We start from the raw sequence: 25,912 nt of genomic DNA, 5'->3' as shown, positions 1-25,912 counted from the left end.
CTCAGGGTTTACCAGCTGCCATGACCTTCATCTCTCCGTGCCTCAGTTTCACGCCACTAAAACAGAGACAGCCATGCCTGGCCCTCACAGGCCTGCTGAGAGAATCTGAGACTTAGAGAAAGCCGCCACTTGTCTGGCACACGGAACGCAGTCCGTTAAGTGCTAGTTACTATATGACTTATTATCCGCTACTACCAAGGAATCTGATGCTCAGAGAGGGGGGGAAACTTGTGAACAATCACACAGCAACGAAGGGCCAGAGGTTTGATCTGGACCCGCGCCTCAGTGGTGACTTCAAAGCTGTAGGTCTTCCCACTGGCCTGCACTGCCTTCCCTGCAGGGTTCTGAGCCCTGCAAAGAGCCAAGTCTGTCTCCTTCACACCTGAGGCCCTGGGCACCCAGCACAGTGTCTGGCACCTGGCCAGCCTTGAACGCCATCACCTGCACATGCTGAATCCATACTTGTGATGCCTGGGAAGCGGTCCCCAGGCCCAAAGAAGGAGAACCCACCTCCACGCAGCCCCCCCGCCACTCCCAGCCCAGCCTGCTCTACCGATGAAGTTCCTCCACGTCTGATGGTCTTCCTTCTGTCGCCAGTTGCGGGGCCAGCCAACAAGCACGGTGTTGTGCTGAAGCCCGCCGAGGCCCCCGGACTGAATCAGGTGGGACACGCCATCTCGCAGGTTGGAAGAAATGACTACCTGGCAGAAGCCTTTCACTTTCTCTGCCTCCATCAGGCGCCGGATGGACTGCGGTGGCAGGGATCAGAAAAGGACCAGCCTCAGGCCCAGGCCTCCCTGGCCCCGCTCAGCCCCTTGCAGCACCCCCCCACCTCCCATCTCTCCTCTCCATCATCCCGATCTTCCTGAAGCTCAGCTCTGATCGTGTCAGCCCCTGGCACCTCATCACCTATGGCCCCTATTCCCCGCTACTCAAGCAAAGCTCTTCATGATCAGACCCCGTGCTTGCCATCACCCTGCCATGGCTCACAGATTCCCTGGGGAAGCTCTCCCCCACCCCCCAGACCCCCCTCCCCCAGGTTGTCCATGACACCCTGCCTGGCCCAGTTCAACCATCACCTTCTTCAGACACCACCCCTCCACCCAGACCAGAATGAAACTAGTCTCCTCTGCTTAGCCGGGCAATTTGATTTTAACGATTTTTTTAAGTTAGCATAATAGTAGGCATTTAAAACATGTATTCAATCTGTGTAATGAAGGAATCATTTTTATGACTCTCAGTTTATAGCTAAGGAAATTGAGGCTCAGAGAAATTAATACTTGCTTCAGGGCATATGGATAATGGATATTATTGTAGAGGGTCAAATCCAGGGGTTTGACTCCATCCTTCACACTCTTAACCAATCCCCTAATGTCAAACAGAAAGGGCTCCAATTTCTGCCTCTGCCCCAGTCTGTTAATTCAGCATGCAGTGGCTGAAAATAAGAGCAGAGTAACCTTGGGCAAATCACTTCCCTCTGTGAGCCTCAGTTTTCTCATCTGTCAAATGGGTGTTGTGATAGCTACCTCATTTAGGAAGAGGGAGAATGACATAATATGTTGTGAGTAGAGCTTAGTATACAGCCTGAGAGATCATCAACACGTTCTCTTACTCTGTAGTTATTAACTCTAAGGTAGCACCTGTCAACTTCAGATGGGTTGGGGAGCCTTCTGTGTATGTTCTGTCTCCCCCACCAGCCTGTGACCCCCTTGAGGGGTGGGGTTTGGTCTTCCACCTCTCCGTGTCCCCCGGGGCCTACCCCAGTGTCTGGTACCCAGGACATGTGCAGCCACTGCATGTTGAATTAAAGTGACCAGTGTAGGCCTCCAGCCCTGGGCCCTGACAGATCTGTGTGAACGGCCCAGTGAGGCAGAAACAGCGGCTGTCACAAGCCATTAGGGGTGCCCCACCCCATGTCATCTCACCTCCCTGAGGCCCGCTTTCCCCTATCCACTTCTAACCATGGCCCCGAGGGGAGAGAGGCCTGAATCACAGACAGAACCCACTTCCTCTGCCACCCACCAGACACCTGTTAGTGCCACTTACTGCAGACCCCAGCTGCCCCAGCTCACACTGGCACTGCCCACTGCTCCGTGAGCAATGACCAGTAGACAGGAACGAGAGCAGGTAATCCAGCCCCCAGGACCTGGGTTCAAATCCTGCTATGCTTGCAGCCAGCTTTGTGACTTTCAGCAAGCTGCTTTCCCTCTCTGGGCCTTGGTCTCTTCCTGTGCTACACTGGATACTTACCCTGTCAACCCCATGTGGTGTGGAAACTGGAAGAATCCACCAATGTGAAAACGCTTTAAAAGATTTATTCTTTGGCAGAAGAAAGCTGCAATAGGAGTCTAGGTTTTGAGTCTCTGCTTTCTGTCCTTAAACAAATGACCTGACTTCTCTAAGCCTCAGTTTCCTTATCCATAAAATGGGCCCTTCTGGCCCTGATCATCTTGGGTTCTGCAGGTTGGATTCTAAGGAACTTAGTCACTGAGCCCTTGGACACAACTTCTGAGGAGGAGGACAGAGAAGCCTGAGCCCCAGCTCATGGCAGAGCTGGTAAGAAGAAAGTGGAAAGGAGCAAGGGGCTGTCTTCCCAACTGCCACATGCCCCCCAGCAAGGCCTATACTCACCTCCTCTGCCCTCTGGGCCTGGGGATGGTTATCCAGAAAGGTGCCCTCAAGGACAGAGCCCACAATGGTCAGGCCCTTCCCTGCCTTGAGCTGGGAGGTCAGCGAGAGCAGCTGTGGATGGACCACGTTCTGGTCTTGGTCCACACGTACCAGCACCAGCAGCTGTGGCCTGAAGCGGGTGCAAGATCACGTGATCCATCCACCACCTCCCCAAGCACCGTAACTCATACACCCATACTCCGTACACTAACTGCCTGTCCTCCATACTCCCATCCCCCTAAACATCCATCCACCCATGTCCTTAGGTTATCAACCCATCCAGTCATCTCCCACACATCTCTCCATCCACCCACCCATCCATCTCTGCATCCATCTCACTCACCCATGCATTCATCCATCCACCCACCCACCCATGTACCATCTCACTCAACCACCCATCCATCCATCTATCCACCTACCCATCCATCTATTTTATCCTTCGGTTATCCATTCACATCCACGTTAATTTACCAACACATGCATTATTCATTCAGTTACCCTCACATCCACCTACCACCATCCATCCACACATTCATCTATTCACCCAACCACACTCCCATACATGTATTCACTCAGCTATCTACCCATCTATTTATCTGTTCATTTCCTTATTCATTTAGCCTCCCCAGCCAACCATGAGTTTGATAGCATCCTCTAAGCACCTACTCTGGGCTAGATCCTGTGCTAAGCATTTAAGGATTCACAGACTATTTGTGCAAAACTCCAGTCTCTAAAAGGCCAGTTTAGTAGACATGAGTGAGGACAAGTCCACGATGTCCTCATTCCAGAGTTCCAGACTTTACTCTTAGCAAATTGAACCTGAAGGAGAAGAAGGGCTTGCAGAGCAAGCAGTTAGAAGGCACCTGGGCTGAGAGGCGGGAGGGGAAGATTCTGGCTCTAGGTTTGCCTTCCACAACCCCTGAGACCTTCCCTAAGCCCTGGTTTTCACGTGAATCAAATAGTAGTAGTAGTAGTGAAGTTCTACTCGTGCCTGACTCTTTGCGACCCCATGGACTGCAGCCCAGCAGGCTCCTCTGTCCGTGGGACTGTCCAGGCAAGAATACTGGAGTGGGTTGCTATTTCCTTCTCCAGGGGATCTTCCCAACCCAGGGATCAAACCCGGGTCTCCAGCATTGTAGGCAGATGCTTTACCATCTGAGCCACCAGGGAAACCAATAAGAGAGATTGTTACTAATCTAGAGATTTCTAAGAGGCCCTGTTAACTCTCAAAGTGGATGATCCCACCTCTCCTAGGGCGAATGCTCTCTGATACTCCACTTACCTGTCTGGGCACATGCCTTCTCCAGGGAACTGTGAGCTCACTACGTCCCTGGAGACTGGAAGGGGGCGGTGCATAGATCATGTGTTCATATGTGTTTTTTTTAACAAATGATGTGATGAATGGAGGGATGGATAGATGCTTAGAAACTGGCATGGCAGGTAGGGTTTTGGAGAACAAATGTGTGGAACCTCAGCTCAGCCTCAGCGTTACAGAGGGGAAGGGTTCAGGGGGGGAAGGGTTCAGATGAGGCTGGACACCACTCAGCCAGAGCAGAAGGAAGCAGGCGGGGTGGGTCAGGCCCCGCTGCCTTCCCCTTTGGTCGCCATCACTCACCTCCAGTTCTTGGTGTGAGGGGGCCCTTCTTCCAGGCGCAGCAGGGCGTAGCGAGCAGCGCTGAGAGACAGGCCTCGGATCCCATCGCCCCATTCCTTCTCTGCCCTGGGGGCCGGGAAGGGGGGATCAAGAGAGGCAGAAAGCCGGGGAGTGCCAGGGAGAAGCACCCACCCCACAGTGCGGAGCCAGAGCCGTCCACCTCGGGCTCAGAAGGGCGGTGGCTCCTGGCCGCCTCCATTTCTCAAAGCCTCAGCACCTCCCTCTGCTCCTGTCTCACCCCCTCACGCTTTCCTCTCCATTCTCCCCATCTTCTCTCCCTTTTGGCCTTAACCCCACCCCTACCCCCCAAGCTCCCATCACCTCTCTCCCCTCCTCGCCCCCCTCCCGTCGCTCAGCCTCGCCCCGCCTTACCCGCGGTATTCAATATACTTGTAGATGAGCCCAGCAATAAGCATGGCCACCAGGGCGTAGTACCAGGAGCAGATGAACATGAGGGCCAGGCAGAGGCTCATGCCCAGGAAGGAGAGTGTCCTGGACAGCGGGAGGGAGACCCGGCCTCTGAGCCCCTGGCGGGGTTCTCACTGGTGCCCAGGGCTCAGACGGCGAGAGTTAGATGGGGCAGGGAGGGCCTGGGCCAGACCTGGGAGGCTATGGCCAGGGCTAGGGGAGCCCACGCCATCATCTCCAGGAGCACCACCAGAATCTGGAGCCTCTGGGTGGATGAGCAGCCGCAGACAGGGCCCCACCCAGCTCCTTGGTCACCACACTGCCCCGGCCCAGTGCCTCAGGCCCTGGCAGACCACCCTGCCAGGTGGTTTCTGAGGGCAGGGGTCTCTGGGGAGGGTTGGAGGCAAGATCTCCCAGAAGGAACATGGGACGAGGCTCTGGTGCAGCAGGGGTGCCAAGGTGGGAGGGAGGCAGGCAGCCTGGGCTCTGGTCTAGGTGTGCCATAGCCTTGGGGCGGGGGTGACCTTGGGCCCATCCCTTTCTCCACCGGAGCCTCCATTTCCTTTTGGTAGAATAAGCATGATCGTACCCGCCCCGTCTGTCCCACCAGCCTGTTGTGGGGATCAGGAACCATCAAGCAGAATGGGCAGAAGTCCGGCCCCACACAAGAAGCACCTTCTGCGCCCTAAGCACTGTAAGGCTCAGAGGTGCCTGTGAGGTAGGTGCAGTTACTGTCCCATTTCACAGCTGGGGAAACTGAGGCTTCCTCATCAAGACTGACAGGTGTTGAGCACTATGGACATGAGAGGGATTCTAGCTGGGACTGTTTATGCTGTCTTCTGTTATTACTTGTCATCATAATTAGACCTTCACCAGGACTTTCCTCATGCTACTTGGGCTACGAAAGCTGGAGTTGAGGATCCTGAGACCTGGAGGGGATAGGCTGGGGTGAGGGGCCAGGGAGAGGATGGTCCTGTGGGATGAGGTGGCGGGGGCGGACAGGCACCCACCAGTGGTAATATCGAAAGCGTGGCCGCCAGTTGGGCGTCCTCAGCAGTGTCTGTACCGCGCAGGCCAGGTTCACAAACATATAGCACATGAGGAAGAACCTAGAACACAGAAAGGCCCCGGAGAGGCAGAGATGCAGGAGAGGCAGAGACAGACTCACAGGGAGAGAAAAGGGGGGAAGGGAGGAAGAGACCGGGGAGGTGGCCGAGTCATGTTCTGACGCGTAGGAAGGGGTTCAAAGGCCAGATCCCCTTACAGCATGCCCCAGTGCACGTGGGATGAATATCTGTACAACAGAGGACATGTTTCTACGACACTGGGCTCATTAAAGTGGTTCAGGGGGGGCTGTCCAGGGTCACAGCTGGAGCATCCCCAGAGCTGATGGGGAGGGCAGGAGGCCAGGACGCACATAGAGAGGATGGGGGCGACCTCGTCCAGGGACGCGATGAGGATGCCAATCTCGCAGATGCAGGCAGTGAGGAGCAGGGCCCACGTTGGCTCTCCGTTGGCTTTGCCGTGGCCAAAAACCTGAGGATACAGTAACCATCACAGGGGCCTGAGACCCTAGGGACTTCTTGTCTCGCTCCTGCAGTCCTGGGGACCAGTACAGGAGAGGCAGAGAGAGGGATGCTGTGCCTCTCATCCTTTAAAGGGACCCAAGGGGATACCAGGTTTTTGCTGTATCTTTCCCACCCTGACATTGGTACCCGAGTGCAGGGAAGTTCAGATGATCCCTGAAGGGGAACAGGAGGGGACAGATGGAGGAGCAGCTCCAGGCGGCCAGCAAGCAGCCGTGACGGAGTTCATCATATACATATATTTTTAAAGAACCACAGAGAGCACCCTCCTCTCATTTGCCCTTTGGCTGTCTCCCTGAGTCCCTGCCCAGTCACAGGGCCCAAGGAGGAGCATTTATTTTTCTCCCTAAGAGCAGACAACCCTGCCCAAAGAGATGGCCCTGAGGATGGGCCAAGTCCCATTTTTCGTAGTGGCATCACAGAGAGGAAGGGACCAGAAGGCAGTTCGAGGCTTGCTGTGGCCTCTGCTCACCGGGTGGCCTCGCTGGGCAGGGCCTGGTTGGCTGGCATAGGGGGTGGACTATCGGCCCACGCCTTGCCACCACTGACCTGGAGGAAGGGCACTATGCCATCGCGGGAGATGGCCTGCAGCAGGCGAGGGGCCCCCGTGAGGCTCTGCAGCCCAGCCCCGCAGGTAGAGAAGAAGGATCCGATGACAATAACCCAGGGGGACGGCCAGGCCAGGGTGCCCACCACCAGATTGCCGTTCACAGCTTCGCCAAACCTGGAAGGGAGCAGTAAAGATAGGAGATGCTGGGTGGGCAATGCCACCTAGATTTCCAAAGGTTTCCCATGCCAACTGCGCAGCCAGCCATACGTCCACCACGGGGCTTGGCTGTGTAGGGGTGAAGGGACAGACAAAGCCCCTGATGACGTGGGCTGTCTGTGTGACCTTGGGCAAGACATTCAACCTCTCTATGTCTCAGTTCCTTCAGCTGTAAAATGAAGATCATTATAAGCCTATCTCATATGATTGGTGGCAGGAATGAGGAGATAATGTATGTAAAATGCTTAGCACAGTGCCTGGAACTTAGTACTAGTGGCAACTCAATTTTTTTTTTTAATTGAGATATAGTTGATGTACATAAGATTATATAAGTTTCAGGTTTACAACATAGTGATCCACAATTTTTAGAAGTCATACCTCATTTAGTTATTAATAAAATATTGGCTGTATCCCCTGTGCTGAACAGTATATCCTTGCAGCTTATTGCTTCTACACAGAGTAGTTTGTACCTTTTAACACCCTCCCCTTGTCTTGCCCCTCCCCCCTAATAATGATTTGAGTACATGGTCAATTGTACAAGACTGCATCATCCTGGGCATATATCTTAAACTGTGTCTCCATCTGGAAAATGGGGATTCTGGCCTCATCACATGGTGACGTGATGCAGTATGAGAATCAAGAAGAGCTTTTTCTGTTTTTCAGACAGTGCCATTTGGCTTCCTCCTAGACTCCCTGAGACTCCCTGACTCAGTTCCCTCCCTGCGAGGAATCCATCCACATTAGCAGCCAGAGTGAGCCTTCAGGAGCAACAAACTGACCATTTGGCACTGTCTTAAAACAGAAGGTGCTGCCTCAGTAGGCAGAGGGGATCCTGGCCCTGGAATGTGCAAGCAGAGGTTGCACCACGTGGGTTCTGCTTCCCAGAACCCAGCCCCCTGACGCCCACCCCACCCTCCCCAGAACAGGACCGTCCCTGAGCCCCTTACTTACTTGTCCCGAAGGACGACCCCCTCGATGCAGGCCCCGAACAGGACCACGGAGCTGATGTCTGCAGCAGAGGATGAAGGAGAATCCCCAGGGTGGCATTCTCCATCCTCCCCACCCCTCCTGAACCAGCCAGATGAGGCAGCAGCTTCAGAGACCCTCCGTCTAGCCCTCCCCACCCACAGTGGTCCCCGCCCAGCCGTGCAGGATACAGACAGCGGAGGTGGTGGCGATGGCCAGGATGGTGCCAGTGGGAATTGACTTCTGGGCATCCCGCAGGTCCCCAGAGCGGTTAGAACCAGCCATGATCCCTGTGAACAGAGGAGCAGCTAGGACAGGAGCCGTGGGAGACCAGACAAAGGACACCAGCCTCCGAGTCATGAACCCAGGAGTCTAGTCCTGGCCTGACTTGTGTGAGAGCTTGTGCGTGTTACTTGGCTACTCCAGGCTTTAATCCCCTCACCTGTCCAGTGGGAGGTGAACTGGCTCCTGCTTATGTAATGGGGCTACTGGACTAAGAAATTCCCCACATCATGATTGACTTTCTCCCTACCCATCCACTCCCAGGCAGAGTCTTCCCTCTCTGAGCTCCCCTTCACCTGTGACTGAGGGGAAGTAGATGCCGACCAGCAGGGTGAAGTAGGAGGTCATATCGCTGAAGACATAGGGATGGTCCATGTCGACGGGGGTACCATCTGCCAGGCCTGCCGAGGGCATCCCACGCCTTTCCACAATCACCCCCTTGGTCAGGTAGGAGCTCCATAGGTTCTCTGTGGGGGAGACATGACTCTCAGATATCAGGGTGCCAGAGCTCTGGGGCCAGGAGGCAGGGCGGACAAAAAGAAGGGTCAAAATTAACCAGCTCTTATTTCCACCAACATTTCCTAAGCTCCTGCTCTGGACCAGGGGCTTTGCACATGAATCAGATCTAGTCCTTGCTCTCAAACGGTCCAATCTACTGGGGAACATAGACAACAAAGACCTATCTCAGACTGATTCAATAGGTCCCAAACTGATCTTGCCACCCACTCATGGCAAACGGCTCCTTTCCTTTACCCCTTATCTTGGTAAAAGGCACCACCATCGATACAGACATTGCCCACAACTATTGCCTTTCCCCATCTCTGTTTCAAAACCATCTCCAACTCCTATCCATTATTCCTCCTAAATATTTCTCAAATACACCCCTTCTTGCCTTTCTAGTGTTTCTCCACTCTGGTGCTATTAACTTGTAGTGATAACTATGATAAGAACAGGCAATTCTTTGTGTGTGTGTGTGGGGGGGGCTGTCCTCTCATGTTGTAGGGTATTTAGCCACATCCCAGCCTCTACGCACCAGATACCAGTAATAACTCTTCAGTTGTGACAACTAAAAATGTCTCTAGATGTTGCCACCTGTCTCCTGGGCAGGGGGGCGGGGAGCAAAACAGGCCTGATGGAGAACCACTTTGCTGTCATCCACCACTCTCAGTAAGAAAACCATCATCTCTCACCGGGACTCAGCATCAGCCTCCTCCTAGACTCCCTGACTCAGTTCCCTCCTTGCTCTGAACCCATCCACATTAGCAGCTGGAGTGAACCTTCAGAAACAACAAACTGACCATGTCCACCTCTTACTCAGAACCCTTTGGCGGCTCCTCATCACCCTCAGAACACTGTCCAAACTCTTCAACATGGCTTCCAGGGCTGACCACAGTCTGGCTCATGTCAGTCTCCCCGACATCATTTCTTGCCCCTCCTTCCCTTGCACTTTATGCCCCAGTCATACCAAATTACTCATGGTTGGAAGGGCACAATATGCCCTTCTGTGTTTGCATGCTTTTAGGCAAGCTGTTCTTCTGCCTGTAATTCCCTTATTCCCTTTGTATAGTTGAAAGCCTCTTATTTGGTCTTCAAAACCCTTCTCAGATGAATCCAGGAGGCCTTGTCTTACCACCTTATACACATGACCACTCCCTCCCTTGGGAGAACTCTGTTCATTGAATGCACATCTACACATGTCATAATTTATTTGCTATTACATCTGTCTCTGCTATTAAACTCCTTGAGGCCAAGAACTGTGACTTATTTATGCTGTGTTCCTGATGCTCAGCACAGCGCTAGGCATTTAGCAGGTGCTTAGTGAATACTCGCCAAACTGATGGCTTTCTTTCCCACTAAATGAAAAGGCACGCAAGGGTTCCCTTTCATCTCTACCCCTCTGTGATCCCAAGGAGAGAACATGGCCCAGAGTAGGTGCTCAATTAAAATGGATCGAATTTAACTGAATCCCAAAGAGAGTCCCTTAATCCTAACTGATTAGTCCACAATCCCTGCAGTGTTCCCTGGACACCAGACCTCTTCCCTCCCTCAGACCTTTGATGAGGCCACTGGCAGCGCCAGGAATGCCCTGGATCTCCGTGACATTGTTTCGCATGAAGTACTCATCACAGGTGGCGTTGAGGAATCGGGAGGAGCAGAAAAGGCCCCAGAGCCGTGTGGTCACTGTCTCATTTCCTTCCCACGCCAGCTTGGCACAGACATCAAAGCCATGGCGAGACAGTGTGCGGTTCCCCAGGAGGCAGATCCTAGGGAGAGAAACAAGGGAGGAAGGTGGGGAGGGATGTAATCTTGCCCTGGTTTCATGGTAGAACTGCCAGGGGAGCACGAAGAAACACAGATGCCAGGGCCCCACATCCAGAGATTTCCACTTAATTGGGATGGAGCCCAGGATCAGCATTTTTTCAAGGCTCCTAACCACTGGTCCGCTAGGGAATCTCCTCCCTCCCAAGTGACTCTAGTATGAGCCAGGGCAGAGAACCACTGCTTTCCTGCGAGGCTGTTTCAGCACCACGGACAGCAGTCTCAATGTGCCACTCTTCTGAACTGTGTTATGTAGGGAAATGCGTCCTAGGGAGACAGGCTGAACCAAGAGGGACCTGAGCCCGTAGACCCTCTCTTCTGTGTCCTGTCCTACGATAGAGAAGGTGTTTAATACTAAGAGGTTGTCTCATTCCATAAGGTTGTTCCCCACCCAAGAAAGCTTTCCCTCACATGGACTGGTCATCCCTTCAGAAATCTTTCCACTTGACTCTTCCTAACTCCACCTGAGTGAGCGTGCTCACTCGTGTCCAACTCTGTGACCCCATGAACTGTAGCCTGCCAGGCTGCTCGGTCCATGGGATTTTCCAGGCAAGAATACTGGAGTGGGTTGCCATTTCCTCCTCTAGGAGATCTTCCCAACCCAGGGGTTGAACCCATATCTTCTGCTTGGCAGGTGGATTCTTTACCTCTGAGCCACCTGGGAAGCCCAGCTCACCAGCAAGCAGTTGACCCTTGCAAGGGAAACTGTGCCCACCTCTAAAAAAACTTACCCCACCCTAAAGAGATTTACCTGAAATCAGGAGAGGTTTTCCCTCCCAAGAGAGTTTACTCTGGATCCACAACCACTCTGATTCTGAGGGCTAGGGGCAGGCTGGGGGTGGCAGAGACTAGTGTGAAGACCCTGAAACCAGCCCGGGAGGAGGGGGAGGGTGCCCGACGCGCAGAGCAGCCGCACTTACGGGAAGTTGGGTGGGTCGAAGGCAGACTTGATGACCCCAGCATAGATGGCCAGGATGGAGAGGATGACACAGCCCAGGAAGACGAGGGCGAACTTGTTGACGTACTTGACGCCCACAAACACCACAGTGGCCATGCAGGTGAGCACACAGGTGCCATACACACGCATGTTGTTCAGCATGGCTGCCGCCTCCCCGCTGGCATCTTCTGCCTTAAAAATGGCCATGGCTGGGAAGAGGTAAGCCTGTGGGAAAGGGGTGCGGCGGTCAAGCAGGCAACCCCGTGGGGACCAACGAAGAACCACCCCAAGGAAATAACCTGAGGCGCAGGCAGGGCTTTGGAGAAAAAGATAACTCTTCACAGCATATTTACAGTAATCCGAGACTAGGAAAGACATCCAATGATAGGGTCTGTCCCACGAAGACTATATATAGTCATTATACAGTCATTAAAAGATGATACTGCAAAAATGCTAGGAGAAATTATTAATTTCTATCATTTGTGTTATCAAGTATAAGTATTAATGATTATTTATTGTCTTTATTATTTAATTAGAAAGGCAGATATAAATTAGACATTCATCCCTAGAGGTTTGGGTAAATTAATCATGGTATTTCCAAATAGATTATGTAGCTACTAAAAAGGACAACAAAGATTTATATGAACCAACTTTAAAAAGCTATCCCTGTTAGACTGGATAAAAACAATCTATTTTTAAAGAGAATGTGTCTTATCTCATTTTTGTAAATATATATATGTGTACTTACATGTGAATATATACACACATACGTGTGTATATATGTCTGTCTGTGTGTAGATACATCAAAATGTTAACAGTCGTTTCCCCTGAATGGTAAAAATGTGAATAATCTTTATTCTTTTTGCACATCTGTATTTTCCATATTTTCTATATGAAATATTAATATATTTATATTGTTACAAAAGTTATTTTCAGTTGTAAGTGATATTTGCAAAGAAAGTTTTGAACTATTAGAGAAATCTATAGTTTTATAAAGACAAAATGCAATATCATAAAGAAACACAAAAACTAGAAGATACGCCAAAACGTTAATGATGACTTTCTTCAGGAGATTGTTATTTCCCTTTTAACAGTCTTTGATTTTTTCCAATTTATTTTTTTAAATTTTCCAATTCAATGGGTAGAATTACTTTTATAATAATTTTTTAATTTTGTAAAAGCCATATAGGTCTATTATTATTCTCTCACAATTTGGCTTCTTGGGTCTTTTATTCCCCATCTATCCTTCCTGACTCTGGACTTCTCCAATCTGTCCCCAAGCCAGAAGCTGAAACATCTGTTAGTTCTAGTTCTCTAAAGCAATGCAGTCGGGTGGACATGCACAGGCTTCAGAGTCAGAAAGACACAGTTTCACGTCCCTTCCACATGCCCCTTTAACTCTCTGAGCCTCGCCTTCCTCACCTGTAAAATGAAGATATCTAACTCATGCAAGAGTTGTGAGAATAAAATAAAACGACACATGGCCAGCCACGGGGCCTGGGTAGAATACGTGTCTGGAAAATGTCAGCCTGGCTCTCTATATACCAAGGAACCTTCAGCTCCCACTTCCTCCTGCAGGGGCAGGAAGAACTGAGACCCAAGTCAGCAGCTGTCCACTTCAGACACTGCCCAGGGCCCTGACTGCTCATCAGTCACTGCTTCTGACATCTCTTTCTCAGCTCCTTCTTCTCAGCAACCCGCCAGCCTCTGCCCTCTACCGTTCACATCCACAGAGTGCCTAGCACTGCCCCCTGGCACGTAGTAGGCGATCATTGAGGGACATGACTGTTATCATTTCTACCATGACTGTACTCTTCCTGACCCACCTCTTGCCAGTCAGTCGCCGAGTGACCTTGAGCAAGTCGTCTCACCTCTCTGAGCTTCTCATTTGTAAAATGGGCATAATAATACTTAAACCTCGTGAGGATTCAAGCTAATGACTGTAAAGCACTTGGAACTCTGCTGAGAGCACAGTGGGTGCCTGATAAACGACAGCTGTTCACGTTACATAATTAGTGTATCCTGTCTCCCCAACTAGACTATGAACTCTTTAAAGACAGAACCACATCTGATATCCCTCTGGCCTTACTGAGTGACCCAGTCTACAGGAGGTGTCCAGGGAGTATCTGTTAACTGACTGCCAGCCCGCAACCCACACCTCCTCCCCGGACCCTCTTACCAGCAGGATTTCAATGGTGCCCAGGATGTACATGGCCCCAGCAAACGTGGTGCCCAGGTAGAAGCAGAGGCCCACGGCACCCCCAAACTCTGGACCCAGAGACCTGGAAATCATGTAGTAGGAGCCGCCAGCTGCAGAAAGAATCCAGTATTGGCAAGAGGTTCAAGGGACCCTGGGCTGCTGTAAGGGGTGAGGGGGGGATCAGAGACAGTGGTGGGAAGGGGGTTGCCCTGGGCCTCACAAGCCTTACAGGCTGTAGCGGGAGACCCAGCCAAACACTGAGTGGGTTTTACAGCACTAATTACCATGTTGCTAATTACCCCTCTAAGGAGGTCATGGCTCCAAAAACAGGATGATGGTGAAGAGGGTCTCAGACAAAGGGAAGAGATCTTTCATCGCCCCGTTCAACACCACCAACAGCCTCCTTCCCCTCCCCTTAAGAAGGCTGCCCCCACTGACTCCACAAACATCACAGCCCAGCCCCAGGCCTGCAGTATTGCCTCTTGGGGTTCCTGAGGGCGCCCATAGCTCTGGGCACTGCCCCTCCTTCCTTTCAACCACCCAGGTCCCCCTCCCACCCGGCCAGGGCCCCTTCCCCTCCAGGCGGCCCCATCACGTACCAGGCACGACACCATTGGTTGCGATTGCACTCATGGAAATGGCCGTCAGCATCGTCTGTGAGGACAGAGATCACCGTCAGGGCGGCAGCTACCCCATAAGCACCCGCCAAACCCACAAGTCCTCTTCCACTGAGTTTCTCCTTGGTACGGTTCCAACTCCTACTCCTGCCAAGTCCTTCTTGTCCAGAAAAACCTCTTCTTCACCCAGCACATGGAAGGAACGCAAGCTCTTGCATCAGAGAGCTCTGGAAACCCCAGCTTGGGCTCTGACCAGCTGTCTGACTGGAGGAGACACGTCACTTCAGTTCTCTAAGCCTCTGTTTCTTCGTTTATTCAATAGGCAGGTGTACCAGCTTCGGCACTGGCTACTGCACATGTCAAGGGGGGAATCGCAGGTCACACGTGAGGAAGCATAAATGTCACGGAAAGTAGGTGTTTAGTGAACATGTGGTTTTTTTTTCGAGTGAATGGGAAGAATTCAGCCAGACCTGTTTGGGACCCATCATCCCGTTTTCTTGTGAGTCGAAACCCACCAAAATGTTAACTGTTGTGGGGCTGTAGGTGGATCTAATTTATTAATGTACACCTATCTTTTTTTATCAATGAGTCTGCAGCACCTGCACCCACACAGATCCAGGTGACACCTGGTTGATGGCCATCAGGGATGAGCCTGGGAGAGGCTGGAAGGCCCCGTCAGACCTAATTTCCTCTCCAGGACTATACGCAGTGGTTCATATAAAAAGCTCAGGTCTCGTGCTCCCCACCCCCCTTCCCTTCCCCTCCCACCCCCAGGTGCCCGCTCAACCCCCAGCTATCAGGGAACGGGCGAGGGGAGGGAGTCACTCACACAGGAGCAGCAGATGAAGACCATGCAGAAGGCCTCTATGATGCCTGCGATGCCCACCACCCACGTGAGCCGCAGGAAGAGGATGACCCCAAAGATGTTCTGCAGGCACGGTAGGTACACGCCCATGAAGGTGCCCATGCGGGGGGCCTGCCAGGGAGGCTGGCGTCAGTCTCTGCTGCCCCCAATCCCTACCAGCACCCCAGGCCCTCTCCTCTTCCCCATACTTTCATCCCCCTTCCCTCCCCCACCATCTCTACACCTCATCCCCTCCCTCCGCCTCCACCTCCTATCCTTCTGTCTCCATCATCCACCCCTTCACCTGAATCCCTTTTTCCTCGCCCGCCTTCTCTCTCCTCCAGCCCTTTTGTCCTCCCCCAGCCCTTCTTCCCCAAGGCCCTCACCTGCACCGGCTTCTTTTTTCCACCCTCGTTGTTTTCTGCCTCCTCGTGCTCCCTGCTTCCCTGGGGCAGGTTTGTGTAGTTGGCCAGGCCACTGAGCAGGGAGGACACCATGGGGCTGGTGTCCATCTCCTCCTGTGGAGGGAAATTGTTGGTGTTGGGGCACCAGGGTCTAGAGGAGGGTGAGCCAGGTGGTAGGAGACAGAGAGAGATGGGGACCAGGAGGCAAGCCGTTGAGACTGGGATGAAAGGGGAAGGGAGAGAGGGGGTTAGGATAAGACGTGGGGGAGCAGGGGGAAAGGGAAAGAGAAGAAGGGATGGGGAGGTTCAAGGAAGGCGGACCTGAGGGAGCGATAGAGAGGAGGGGACAGTGCCCCCAGGGAAGGAGGGAGGGAACGGCTGATGAAGGTGGAGCTGAATCTTCGGGGGAGTCCCAGGACCCCAAGCAACCCACCTCAAACAGGGCCATGTTCTTGCCGTCATATTCCTTCCCCTTCTCTGTGTCGGTGCTATTGATGAAGGGGCTGCTCTCCTTGGGGTTGCCATCACCTGAGAAGGCAGAGGAGTGAGAGACTTGGCATCAAGTGTTTGTTGCCCGTCTGCCGGGGCATCCAGCTGGATGGCCACTTTAACTCGCTGAACCTCAGTCCACACACTGAAAACACGAGCTAATGCTACCACCCTTGCAGAATTTTAGTTCTGTATAACAAACCTAGTGCACTCCCTGACATGTGCAGGGTATTTAATGAATGTGGAAGTACTTCCTTGCTCTGGTTGGGGGTGGGGGGCCCTACTTCATTCATCAGGGCACCCAAGACTCTCCAGAGTTCCCTCCTTGACCGAAACTGGCCCACTCTGGTGTTTGGGGGGCGAGGGTGGAAGCATGCTCTTTCCTAGAGGGGAGGCAGAGACCACTGCAGTCTGAGGCCCCCAGGATACTCTGCCTCTTGGAAAAGTGACCCTCTTTGGCATATCCTGTGACCCTGGTTCATCTTCAGTCATTGTGTATTTACTGGATGTCTCCTGCATGCCTGTGTGGGCCTGGGGGTGGGGGAATAAAACACAGCCTAAGACCATCCCTGCCCTTGGGGAACCCAAAGGCAGGGGAGATAAACCCATAGCCAGGAGTTTCCAACCCAGAGTGGTAAGTTGTGGGGCAGAATATGAACGATGGACTGTGGGAACACGGAAGAAGCACTCAGCCCAGCCTGGTCTGGGTCACGGAAGGCTTCCCAGAGGAAGTGACGTGTTGGCTGAGAATTGAAGGATGAGTAAGAGCTAGACTGGGAGGGAGCCGGGAGGGTGTTCCAGGCAGATAGAACAGCAGAACAGCGTGTTCGATGGCCCAGAGGTGAGAGCGAGCTGGACTGGGTTACAGGGCCTGAAAGAAGTTTGATCTGGAGGAGTCTAAGGAAGGGGAATGGGGGGAGGGGCGCTGGAGGATGGAGGAGAAGCATATGAAGAAAATGAGGCTAGGAAGGTAGGTGTGGGCTGGGTCCTTAAGTGACTAGCCAACCAAGTTAAGGATTTTGGACTTCATCTAGAGGACAGTGGGAAGTCACTGAAGAGTTTCAGGCAAAAAAGGACCGTAGACAAATTTGTGTTTTAGAGCAATCACTCTGGCCTTTTGACGAAGAATAGAGAAGTTATTTAGGGGGGACTTTCCTGATGGTCCAGTGGTTAAGACACCATGCTTCCACTGCAGGGGGGATGGGTTCAATCCCTGGTTGGGGAACTAAGATCCCACATGCCAAAAAAATAGGAAAAAAAAAATGCAGAAGCTAAGGACTTTCAGAAATCTGGACAAGGACTGATGATACCCCAGACCAGAGCAGTGTGGAAAAGTGAGCAAACTAGAGAATTATTGGCACACATTTCTATGCCAGATGCGTGAGGATGTGAGAAGGCGGGATCTAGGATAATGCCTGGGTTTCTAGCAGAGGTAAATGGGTGGAGGATGGTGCTATTTAATAAATGGAGGGAAAAGAGGGAGACTGGGGGTGGGGAAGAGGCTGAATTTGATTGATGGTGAGGCACTGTAGGACACTCAAGAGAACTTGTCCAGAAGCCCTTGGATATATGGATCAGCCTGGGATCCAGGAGAGAGGCTGGGCATGAGAATCAGGGGTAGCCCGTGAAAAGTTGTGTAGCAAGTGTGTGGAACCATGTGCCTGGATGAGATCATGCAAGGAGGAAGTCTCTAGGGCATTAAGGAGAGGGTCCTTTCAAAGAGACCTCCACACACACACACAGGCACACTCCCGTGGCTCCAGCCATCACACTTTCTCAATTTTCAGGGCTGAATCCCAGTAGTAGACATCTCTTTGGACTCCAATGACCAAAACAGAAGTGAAGTGGAGGCCCTACATATTCTGAATTTCCTGTCCCCTCATCTCCTGACCTCTCTCTCTCTCTCCATCTCCATTCTGCTCAAATCCTCCCCATCCTCTCCTCCTGAAAACCTCCCTTAGTCTCTCAGCCAGGGTCCGTCCCCAAAGCATGACCTGCTAGAAATCCAGTCTCATCCTGACTCAAAACTGTGGAAGTGATGCCTCACGTCCTCAAGGGAAACCCACCGCCCACCGTCTCCTGCCACTACCTCCGCTTCACTCATCAAGCCAAGAACTCCTGATCACCAAATGGGGCCTCTACCAACTCACTCTTCTCCTCAGGTACATGAGTTCCTGGGATTAGCAGACCGGTCCTGCCAGTGGGAGTCTGGCACGCATAATAGGTGCTCAGCAAAAAGTCTGTTGAGGTGAATTACCCCGGGCTCCCTTCCTGACCCTTCAGGTCTCGGAAGAGCTCTTTGGGGCTAGAGAGCAGGAGAAAAAAAAGTAAGGTGGGTCCCTCTTCATTTTTAAGATGCTGACAAGAGGCCTCGTGTCACCACATTATAGCAGGAACTAGAGGGCTGGGGATGAGATGAGATGATAACCGTTTCTTAATGGTTAAGAAAACAGGCTGGAGTCAAGAAGATATAGGTTCCAGTTCCAACTTCGTTGGCTGTGTCAACCCATTGGGCAAGTCACTTAAACTAAACCTCGATTTCCTACTTTGCAAAGGGATAATAATCGTGTTTAACTCAGGGCTGTGGTGGGGATTAAGTAAAATAATGCTTGTTCGGCATGCGTGTATTGGGCGCATAAGTGTACTTATTGGTATTACTATTACAATCCCGAATATTACTAATATACGTGGTACCCCACCAACCCTGGCCGCCCTATCCCACACTCCTTCCCCAGCGACAAGATTTAGGGGCCCCGACTCCTGTGCGTTCTCCTCCCCGCGGCTCTTCGGGGTTAAGACCGTCAGGCACGAGAGCCCCCCATTCCTTTCACACCCCTCCCCTCCTCCTTCCTGGGGGCGCGCGGAGCGTGCAGGTCGGAAAAGAGGGCGTCCTGGCCGGAGACCGGGCATCGGAGCAGCCCCGCGCCGGTCTCCATGGCGACCGCGCGGGCAGAGAGCGCAGCGCGGAGCAGAGCCGGCCACGCGCCCGCAGCGGCTTATGTAACGCGGCGCGCAGCGCGGAGCTAGACTCCGGGCCGGATCCCAGCCAGGAGATGAGGGCAGGGGAGGGGGCAGCTCGTGGGCTTGTCCTGGATCGCGCTTTTCCACCCTCCGTCTGGACGGGACGCCAGGCCCCAGCCTGATCTGCCAGGGCTGATTTCGACCCCTCCCTGGAACCCCGGTTGAGGGGGAAGGGTGAGTTTCATGAGCCCTCAGAGGGGCAGGACCGCGAAGGGGGATCTCGCCCCCATTCCCTTAGCCGGGAGTCAGAAGGCTGGGAGATCGCCGTGCGGCGCGCGCGAGAGGCCGGGCCAGACAGTGGCTGAGCCCTCTCCGCCCCCGCCCTCGCCCCCGCCCCCTGGGAGCTCTCAGCCCGAATCGGCTTTCAATTAAGCTGCGGCCGCCAGAGCTCCCAGGGAGGAAACAGACTAGCGGCGCGGGCTAAGGAGCCTCCCCTGGGGGCCTGGGGCCAGGCCTGGGGGAATCCCCAAGTCAGATGAGGGGAGTAGGGGACGGCGTCAGACCCCAAGAGGAATGGAGACCTGGGAGCCAGAGACAATATTCTTGTGTTCTTTAGTCCAGAGGAGCCTACTTTCTCTGGTCATTCCCACCTCCCCGAGGTCAGGACCTAGGTCTCCTACATTTCCAAGAACCTAAGTTCAGAGATGCCGGATTTCCTCGGTTTGATGGTCTTCCCTCAAGCCCCGGAGGTCCTTGGACCACCCCATCACCGTCTCCAGGTGCCACTGGGAGGCCTTCTTTCTCTCTCTGGGGCCAAAATGCCTGACCCAGGTCCTGGCCGCTCTAGTTTCAGGTCCTGGCCACTCAGAGAGAGAGAGAGAGAAAGTCTGCAGACCAGTCTGCTACACTCAGAGTCTGGAAAACTTGTGGGGAGGGGGTAGAACTGAAGGGAGTTCCTAGTTGGAGTCCTGCTGCACACTCTTTTCTAGGCCACCTGAGACCCCACAGAAATCCCGTGGCCCAGGAAGGCGCCATCGTCAGGGTAGGGCAAGCAGGGCCTGGGGGACTGGACCAAACCCTGTGTCTGGGGGAGCAGAGCCCCCTCCTCAGAGTGGAAACATCTGAAGGGGATCCCATGTGGGAATGACACCCCCACCTTCGTTCCCTAGGAGCAGCGACGGGATGCCCGGCTCTGCTGCAGACTCGACTTTGCCAAACCACCCCCCTCCCGCAGCCTGAACCTGCTATGGAGGAGGGCGCCTGCGGATTGACCCCAGGGTCACTGGGGAGATGGATGAGTTAGACAGCCAATAGTTCCTGCCCCTACTCAGCTTCAGGGAGGAAGAAGGGGTGTCAGAGGATGAGGGACCCTGATGTCCACAGCCTTCCCAAGCGACCACTTGGCTCTGACTTGGACCCAGGATCCGGAGGACTTCAAGTCCAGGCTGCCAGTCCCTGAAGGACCCTGTGCTTTCAGCCTTTAGGGCCCTTGGGCCATCCCCCAGGGGAGGTCTGCAGGAGTCTTGGCCCAGAGGGTCAAGCAATGCCCAGGGGAGCGTTTGAAGGCGCTGAGCGCAGACAGCCAGAGCAGGAGGCGCGCTAGTGCGCAAGGGACGCAGCGCCGCTGGAGGGTGGGGGGTGGGGGCGGCTGACAGCCGTGATGGATGGCTGAGACCGCTGGGGGGCGGCGGGGGGCCTGGGAGCCCGAGGGGGTGGCTGGCCTCGAAGACCTCGGAGCAGGGAAACCGCGGAGGAGGGCGGGGGAGAGCGAGAGCCGCCAGAGGACTCGCTCCAAGCCCCTCTGCTCCTAGCGAGTCTCCGCACCCACCGCAGCGCGTCCGCAGTGTCCGCGCCACGGCGCCGGGGATTCGGCCGCTGGGACCCCATTCCTGAGGCCTCACTGGGGAAGCTAGCAGAGGTGACTAGAGAGACTCCCCTCTGCCCCACCCTGGAAACCTCACAGCTATCCCAGGGTACCCAGAGGAAAGGGAAAGGGGAAAGAAAGGAGGGTGATCTTGCTTCCCGTCCTGAAAAGGAACCCATGGGAACGTGAGAGGAAGGAGATTCGGCAAAGTAGAGCTGAAAATCCCCAGAGGAGGTTCGCTTCAGTCGGAGGTCGGACCTCGGGCAGCTTTGGGGGAGGGGGCCCGGGCTGCACCCCTTAAGGAGACGCCGCAGCCGGACGGGGGCTGTCATATGGCTCCAACCCCCCCCCCATAGGCACCTTCCCCCCACCTTGCAGCTGAAGTCTCAAAACGAGGGACTGCAGCAGACTGCGCCCCCCCAACCCCCGCGCTCTGCACCAGGACGCCAGGGTCCCTTCTCGGGAAAAGGAGCCCTCCTCCCGCCCGTCGAGCTCCACGTCAGCCCATACTAGCTCTTCCAACCCTTTTCCACCGACTCCCCTGCTTAGCTAGCCCACGTCTGCCCCCGGGCCGTGGGCAGTGGCAAGCCCTCGGCGCCCAGTTCTGGCCCCGGGCGCGGCACATTCCAGCACCTCGCACAGAGCCTGGCGCATTCCAATGGAGCTAGGCTCCAGGCCGACTTGGGCGCCCACCGCCCGGGTCAATCCCAGCCTCGCCTCCAAAGGAGGCGGCCCCCCGCTCGGTCTCTAACCCCAGGGCTGCTTCCTCTCCTCGCCGCCCCCGATAGCTTACCAGGGTTGGCTCCCCCATCGCCGTCCTCGCAGTCCGTCAGGTTGTTTAGCATGGTGGCGGCGCGGCGCCGGGCCCGGGGATGGCTGCGCCGCCTCGCCCGCGCCCCTCTGCCTGCCTTCGCCGCTCTCGCTCGCTCTAGCTCTCTCTCGCTCTCCGCTCCACGGAGGAAGAAGCTGCAGTGCCCGCCCGCCCGGCGCACACACACTCGCACACGGACACACGCTCACACCCGCGCGCGCCCCCTCTCAGCGGCGGCGCGGCTCACCTCATCCCGTATGCAGGAGGCGTGAGCCACTGGCGGGGTTTTGGGGGGGGAGCGACGGAGGGAGGAAGAAGAGGGGACGAGGGGCGGGCAGTGCGCTCCCGGAGGCCCCCTCGCACGGAACCTGGGGGCTTGCACCGGTGGGATGGAGAGGGTGCTGCGGGGGACGGGGCCTCGCCTCCCAGGAGCAGACGCAGCTCTGCCCGCCCCCCACTCTCCAGCGCAGGCGGGGCCGGCACGTGGGCAGGTGCCATCCCGCGCCCTAAAAATAACGGCAGGGAACTAGGTCGCGGCCGCGGGGAGGCGGCCCCGCAGCGGCTGCCTGGCCGGGGGTCTGGGCTAACCCCTAGAGAGAAGATGCTAGGATCTGAGGCGGCAGGGGGAGCGCGCCGTGGAATATGAGTCCCTGGAGAGCCTGCCTGCAAAGCTGGGGAGGCCGGCCCTGAAGAACGGCGTGGAATCGTGCCCTCGCCCACAATCGCTGCTCAGGAGGCTGGAGCTAGGGATGTGTGGAGGCCAGAGCCTTTAACTCAAGCACCGTGCTGGCCCCCGAGGGGTCAGGGTCAGGGGCTGAACTGTCTGGCTCATCCTGGCTTAAAATGGGAGGCATGAGTCTGAGGAGTTGCAGTGAACCCTTTCTTTCTGTTTAGACCGATAGAGGTCTCAACGTCTCACCTCAAAGGCAAATCACTGGAGTCCCAAAACAAGGGACCCTCCCCCACCCCACTCCGGCGCAAGGAACCTGGGAAGGAGAGGTGGTGAGGAGGAGAGAAGGCGGCAGTGAGGTTCTGGAGCGCCGATTCCCCACTAGGGATGGTGCAGCCTCTGGGGAGGGCAGGCCGGTCGCAGGCTGGCCAGGAGTGGAGTGGGGGAGGGGAGAATGAGGCCGCCTGTCAGTTTGGGACCAGATTTTCTCCTGGGGCGGGAGAGTCTAATCCCCTAATCCAGGATTGCTTTCTGAGGATTCCAGAGCTGACATGCTTTCTGCGTTCCTCCCCCTCCCCTGACACCAGTACCCTAGAAGCTTGATTGTCCTGGGACCCCCTCAGCACTCCAAGACTCCAGGCTCGAGCTGGTGGGGAAAGATCTTAGGAAGCAGTATCAGCAGTGTGGACCCTTTGAGCCCCAGCAAGATGGAAACATCCAATGAAGAGAGCAGATCAAGGGGAAATATTTTTGAGACTCACCCAAGCTCCCAGCAGTAGCCCTGTAAGTTTCAGCGGAGTTCCAGGCCTGGAGAGGATGGTTTCAATCATCTTAGCTAATGTATAGCTTTCATTTTACAGGTGAAAAAGCTAAGGCCCATTGTTGATGGGGATGGGGGGAAATGACTGCCTATGAACACAATGCCAGTGAATGGCAGAACTTGGCCTAGAATCCAGTTTCCTTTATTCCAGTTTAGGACTCTTTTCCTCAACATAACCTCTTTTGAAATGGGTCCTGCCTCCAACAGAAGAGGCAAAAATGCAGTCATATCCAAACTGCTCAGTGCCTCTGATCTTTGGCTACTAACAAAGGAACAGGGACTGGGTTGGAGATAAACTCTCTCCCTTTTCTTGTGCTCAGGCTTCAGAGGTGCAGGGCCAGAGTAGCCTCTCAGCCTGCAATTGGAGGTGGGCCCAGAAGATCTTCAAGGATCCTAGAAAAAATAAATCTGCACCACTAGAGATCCAGTTCTAGGACGTGAGTTTTTCAGGACCATGGACAGGGCCTGCTGCTCAGATTCTGTTGTCACACATGTGTCACTGACTTCAGACTGGCTCAACCACAGAGTCTTCAGCAGCTAACTGAAGTGGGACTCTGAGGCATCCTCCAGTAAGATAACCCCTTCACTGGATTTTATGGACACTGGAAGGACTCTTTAGGGTGGAGAGCTAGCTATTCAGACAAGGTGTGAGAATTGGCCTTCTTGGTTTTCCCAGAGAGAAAACCACCCACCCACACACAAAAATTGCAATGAGTTTAAATTGGTGACAGGGGTTAAAGGGTTTGCAGGTGGGTAGGCCAGTGTTCAAGAATTTTTAAGCACTGCATTTCACAAACCACCACCACCACCATTATGCTTTTCTACTACTCTGTAGAGACAAGTAATACAATAAAACGTGTAATATGTTTGAGAAGTGCTGAGAAACAAATGCTGAGGTTTTTCAGCAATCCTGGGTGTGGGATGTTCCCCTGGGGGTATTTTCCATTTGTGGTCCAGAGCCCTGGCCATTCAGGGAGGGACTGAGCCCACCCACAGAGAAGATCTAGATCCCAAGGGAGTAGATGAAGGCAGGCATGATCCTCTTCCCCTGGTTGTCCCATCTGGGCACCCTCACCAGATCTCCTATCTCACAAGGCATCCAGGATTCAGGGGATAGTGGTGCTGTCCTGTCCTCTGCCACAAAACTCTGCATTTCCTTGGGCAAATCTGGGTTCCTCTCAGGCCCTGAGTATCTCCATCTATAGAATGAAAGAGTGAAGCTGCATAATCCCTGGGCCTTCTTCCCACCCTGAAAATTCTCCATGTGCTCTCCATTTATCTCAGACCAAATGCATGGAGCTCTTCACAAGGAGCCAAGACCAACCAAGGAGATAGCCACAAGGGGAGACCCAGTCCTTTGATGCCCATTCTGGCCTCAGGCCAAGCCTCTGCAGTGAGGCTTTCAGAAAACACATCGCAGGCACCTCCTGCACTGGCAGCCTGGCCTTGGCCAGTAAGGGTGACCCTCAGCTCTGAGCCCCAGGAACATGGCTGCAAGCTCAGCACCCCATCCCTGCCCAGAGCCCTCGGAGGATCTACGGCCAGGGGCATCCTGTCATTAAATCATCACGAGGTGCAGAGCCTGCCACGGGTCTTATTTCTCAACTCTGAGTCTCTAAAATTCATCTCCCCATCCACTTATGCTTCTGAGAGAGAGAGAGACAGAGAGAGAGAGAGAAGGTCAGGGAAACTGCCTCCTAATATCAGGATTTGGACACTGGAAGGAACTTTGTAAGTTATTTTTTAACCAGCCCTCATATCTGGGGAAATTGGAAGAAATGGAAAGCTATGAATTCGCTCCATGGGATGAACCTGTGGCAGACTAGGGACCAGAATATGGCTCCCTGAACTCCAGCCCAGGGTCCCAGCCATTGAATCAGGACAAGGAGCTGTTTGGAAGAAACTGGAGCCACTTGATGGGGTCCTCTTTCTATGAAAGGTAGGCATAGTGTTCCTCTTTCTGGCTCAGTCCCTATCCACCCTTGTCTCTATATCACTATCCCCACAGCCTAAACCACCCACCCCCAGCTCTGGCCTCATGGAACTAAGGCCCTGAACTCCATTCTTCACTCATCTCTTCCCCACTGGGAGGGCCCCTCCTCTAGACCCAAGCCCTCACCATGAATTGATGAGTCTGGGGCAGAGCACACCCCCCCCACACACACACACAGGGCCTGCTGCAGACACGTCAACCACCATCATCTCCGTGGTAACCAGGGGCTTAATTAACAGGCTGCAGCCCTGTCACCATGGCAATGGCACCCCGACAGCCCCCCATTCCTCTACAGATTCAGTCCATCTTCCCTCTTTCTCAACCAGGACCCCCTTCACACTGTACCCACCCCCATCCCCCCCCGACCTGGAGAAGCTGGTGCCCGCTGATCACTCTGGTTCATTGAGAAGAGGGGAGGGGAGGTGAGGGGGATGAGAGACAGAGAGAGAGAGAGAGAGAGAGCAGCCCATCACCATGGCAACTACAGCCCCGTTCATAACCAGTTTGTTGCCATGGTAATTCCCAAGGCTCACCTTGGGCTGAGGTAGTGGGCAGTGAGGTTCAGAGTCCTGGGCTGATGAGTGGGTGACCGGAGAACTCCTTGGATAGGCTGGAGAGCTCCAGATCAGATATTTATACCAATAATTCAGT

The 25,912-nt window shown here is 54.2% G+C and overlaps 1 protein-coding gene across 3 annotated transcripts in view; it reads right to left on the bottom strand.

Annotated features, from left to right (window-relative positions):
- Nucleotides 1-25,912, bottom strand: part of SLC12A5 (solute carrier family 12 member 5) — a 36,733-nt gene that overhangs the window by 7,125 nt on the left and 3,696 nt on the right. For 2 of the 3 annotated variants that reach the window (XM_043479255.1, XM_043479256.1), the window contains exons 2-18: nt 16,087-16,181; nt 15,636-15,767; nt 15,235-15,381; nt 14,388-14,442; nt 13,768-13,898; nt 11,572-11,813; nt 10,385-10,596; nt 8,629-8,799; nt 8,242-8,340; nt 8,036-8,093; nt 6,868-7,042; nt 6,150-6,268; nt 5,743-5,841; nt 4,697-4,816; nt 4,286-4,390; nt 2,632-2,800; nt 554-749 (exon numbers count right to left, since the gene is read on the bottom strand). In XM_043479255.1, coding sequence (XP_043335190.1) covers nt 554-749; nt 2,632-2,800; nt 4,286-4,390; nt 4,697-4,816; nt 5,743-5,841; nt 6,150-6,268; nt 6,868-7,042; nt 8,036-8,093; nt 8,242-8,340; nt 8,629-8,799; nt 10,385-10,596; nt 11,572-11,813; nt 13,768-13,898; nt 14,388-14,442; nt 15,235-15,381; nt 15,636-15,767; nt 16,087-16,181 — 2,325 coding nt within the window. Of the gene's footprint in view, nt 1-553; nt 750-2,631; nt 2,801-4,285; nt 4,391-4,696; nt 4,817-5,742; nt 5,842-6,149; nt 6,269-6,867; nt 7,043-8,035; nt 8,094-8,241; nt 8,341-8,628; nt 8,800-10,384; nt 10,597-11,571; nt 11,814-13,767; nt 13,899-14,387; nt 14,443-15,234; nt 15,382-15,635; nt 15,768-16,086; nt 16,182-21,760; nt 22,154-25,912 lie in introns of those variants that run through there. The other variant, XM_043479257.1, reaches the window with a different exon arrangement.

This window comes from Cervus canadensis, chromosome 10 (assembly GCF_019320065.1).
Source record: "Cervus canadensis isolate Bull #8, Minnesota chromosome 10, ASM1932006v1, whole genome shotgun sequence".
NCBI classification, from domain to species: Eukaryota; Metazoa; Chordata; class Mammalia; order Artiodactyla; family Cervidae; genus Cervus; species Cervus canadensis.
The sequence above is the reverse complement of the archived record's forward strand: the minus strand, read 5'-3'. Positions and strand labels throughout refer to the sequence as shown.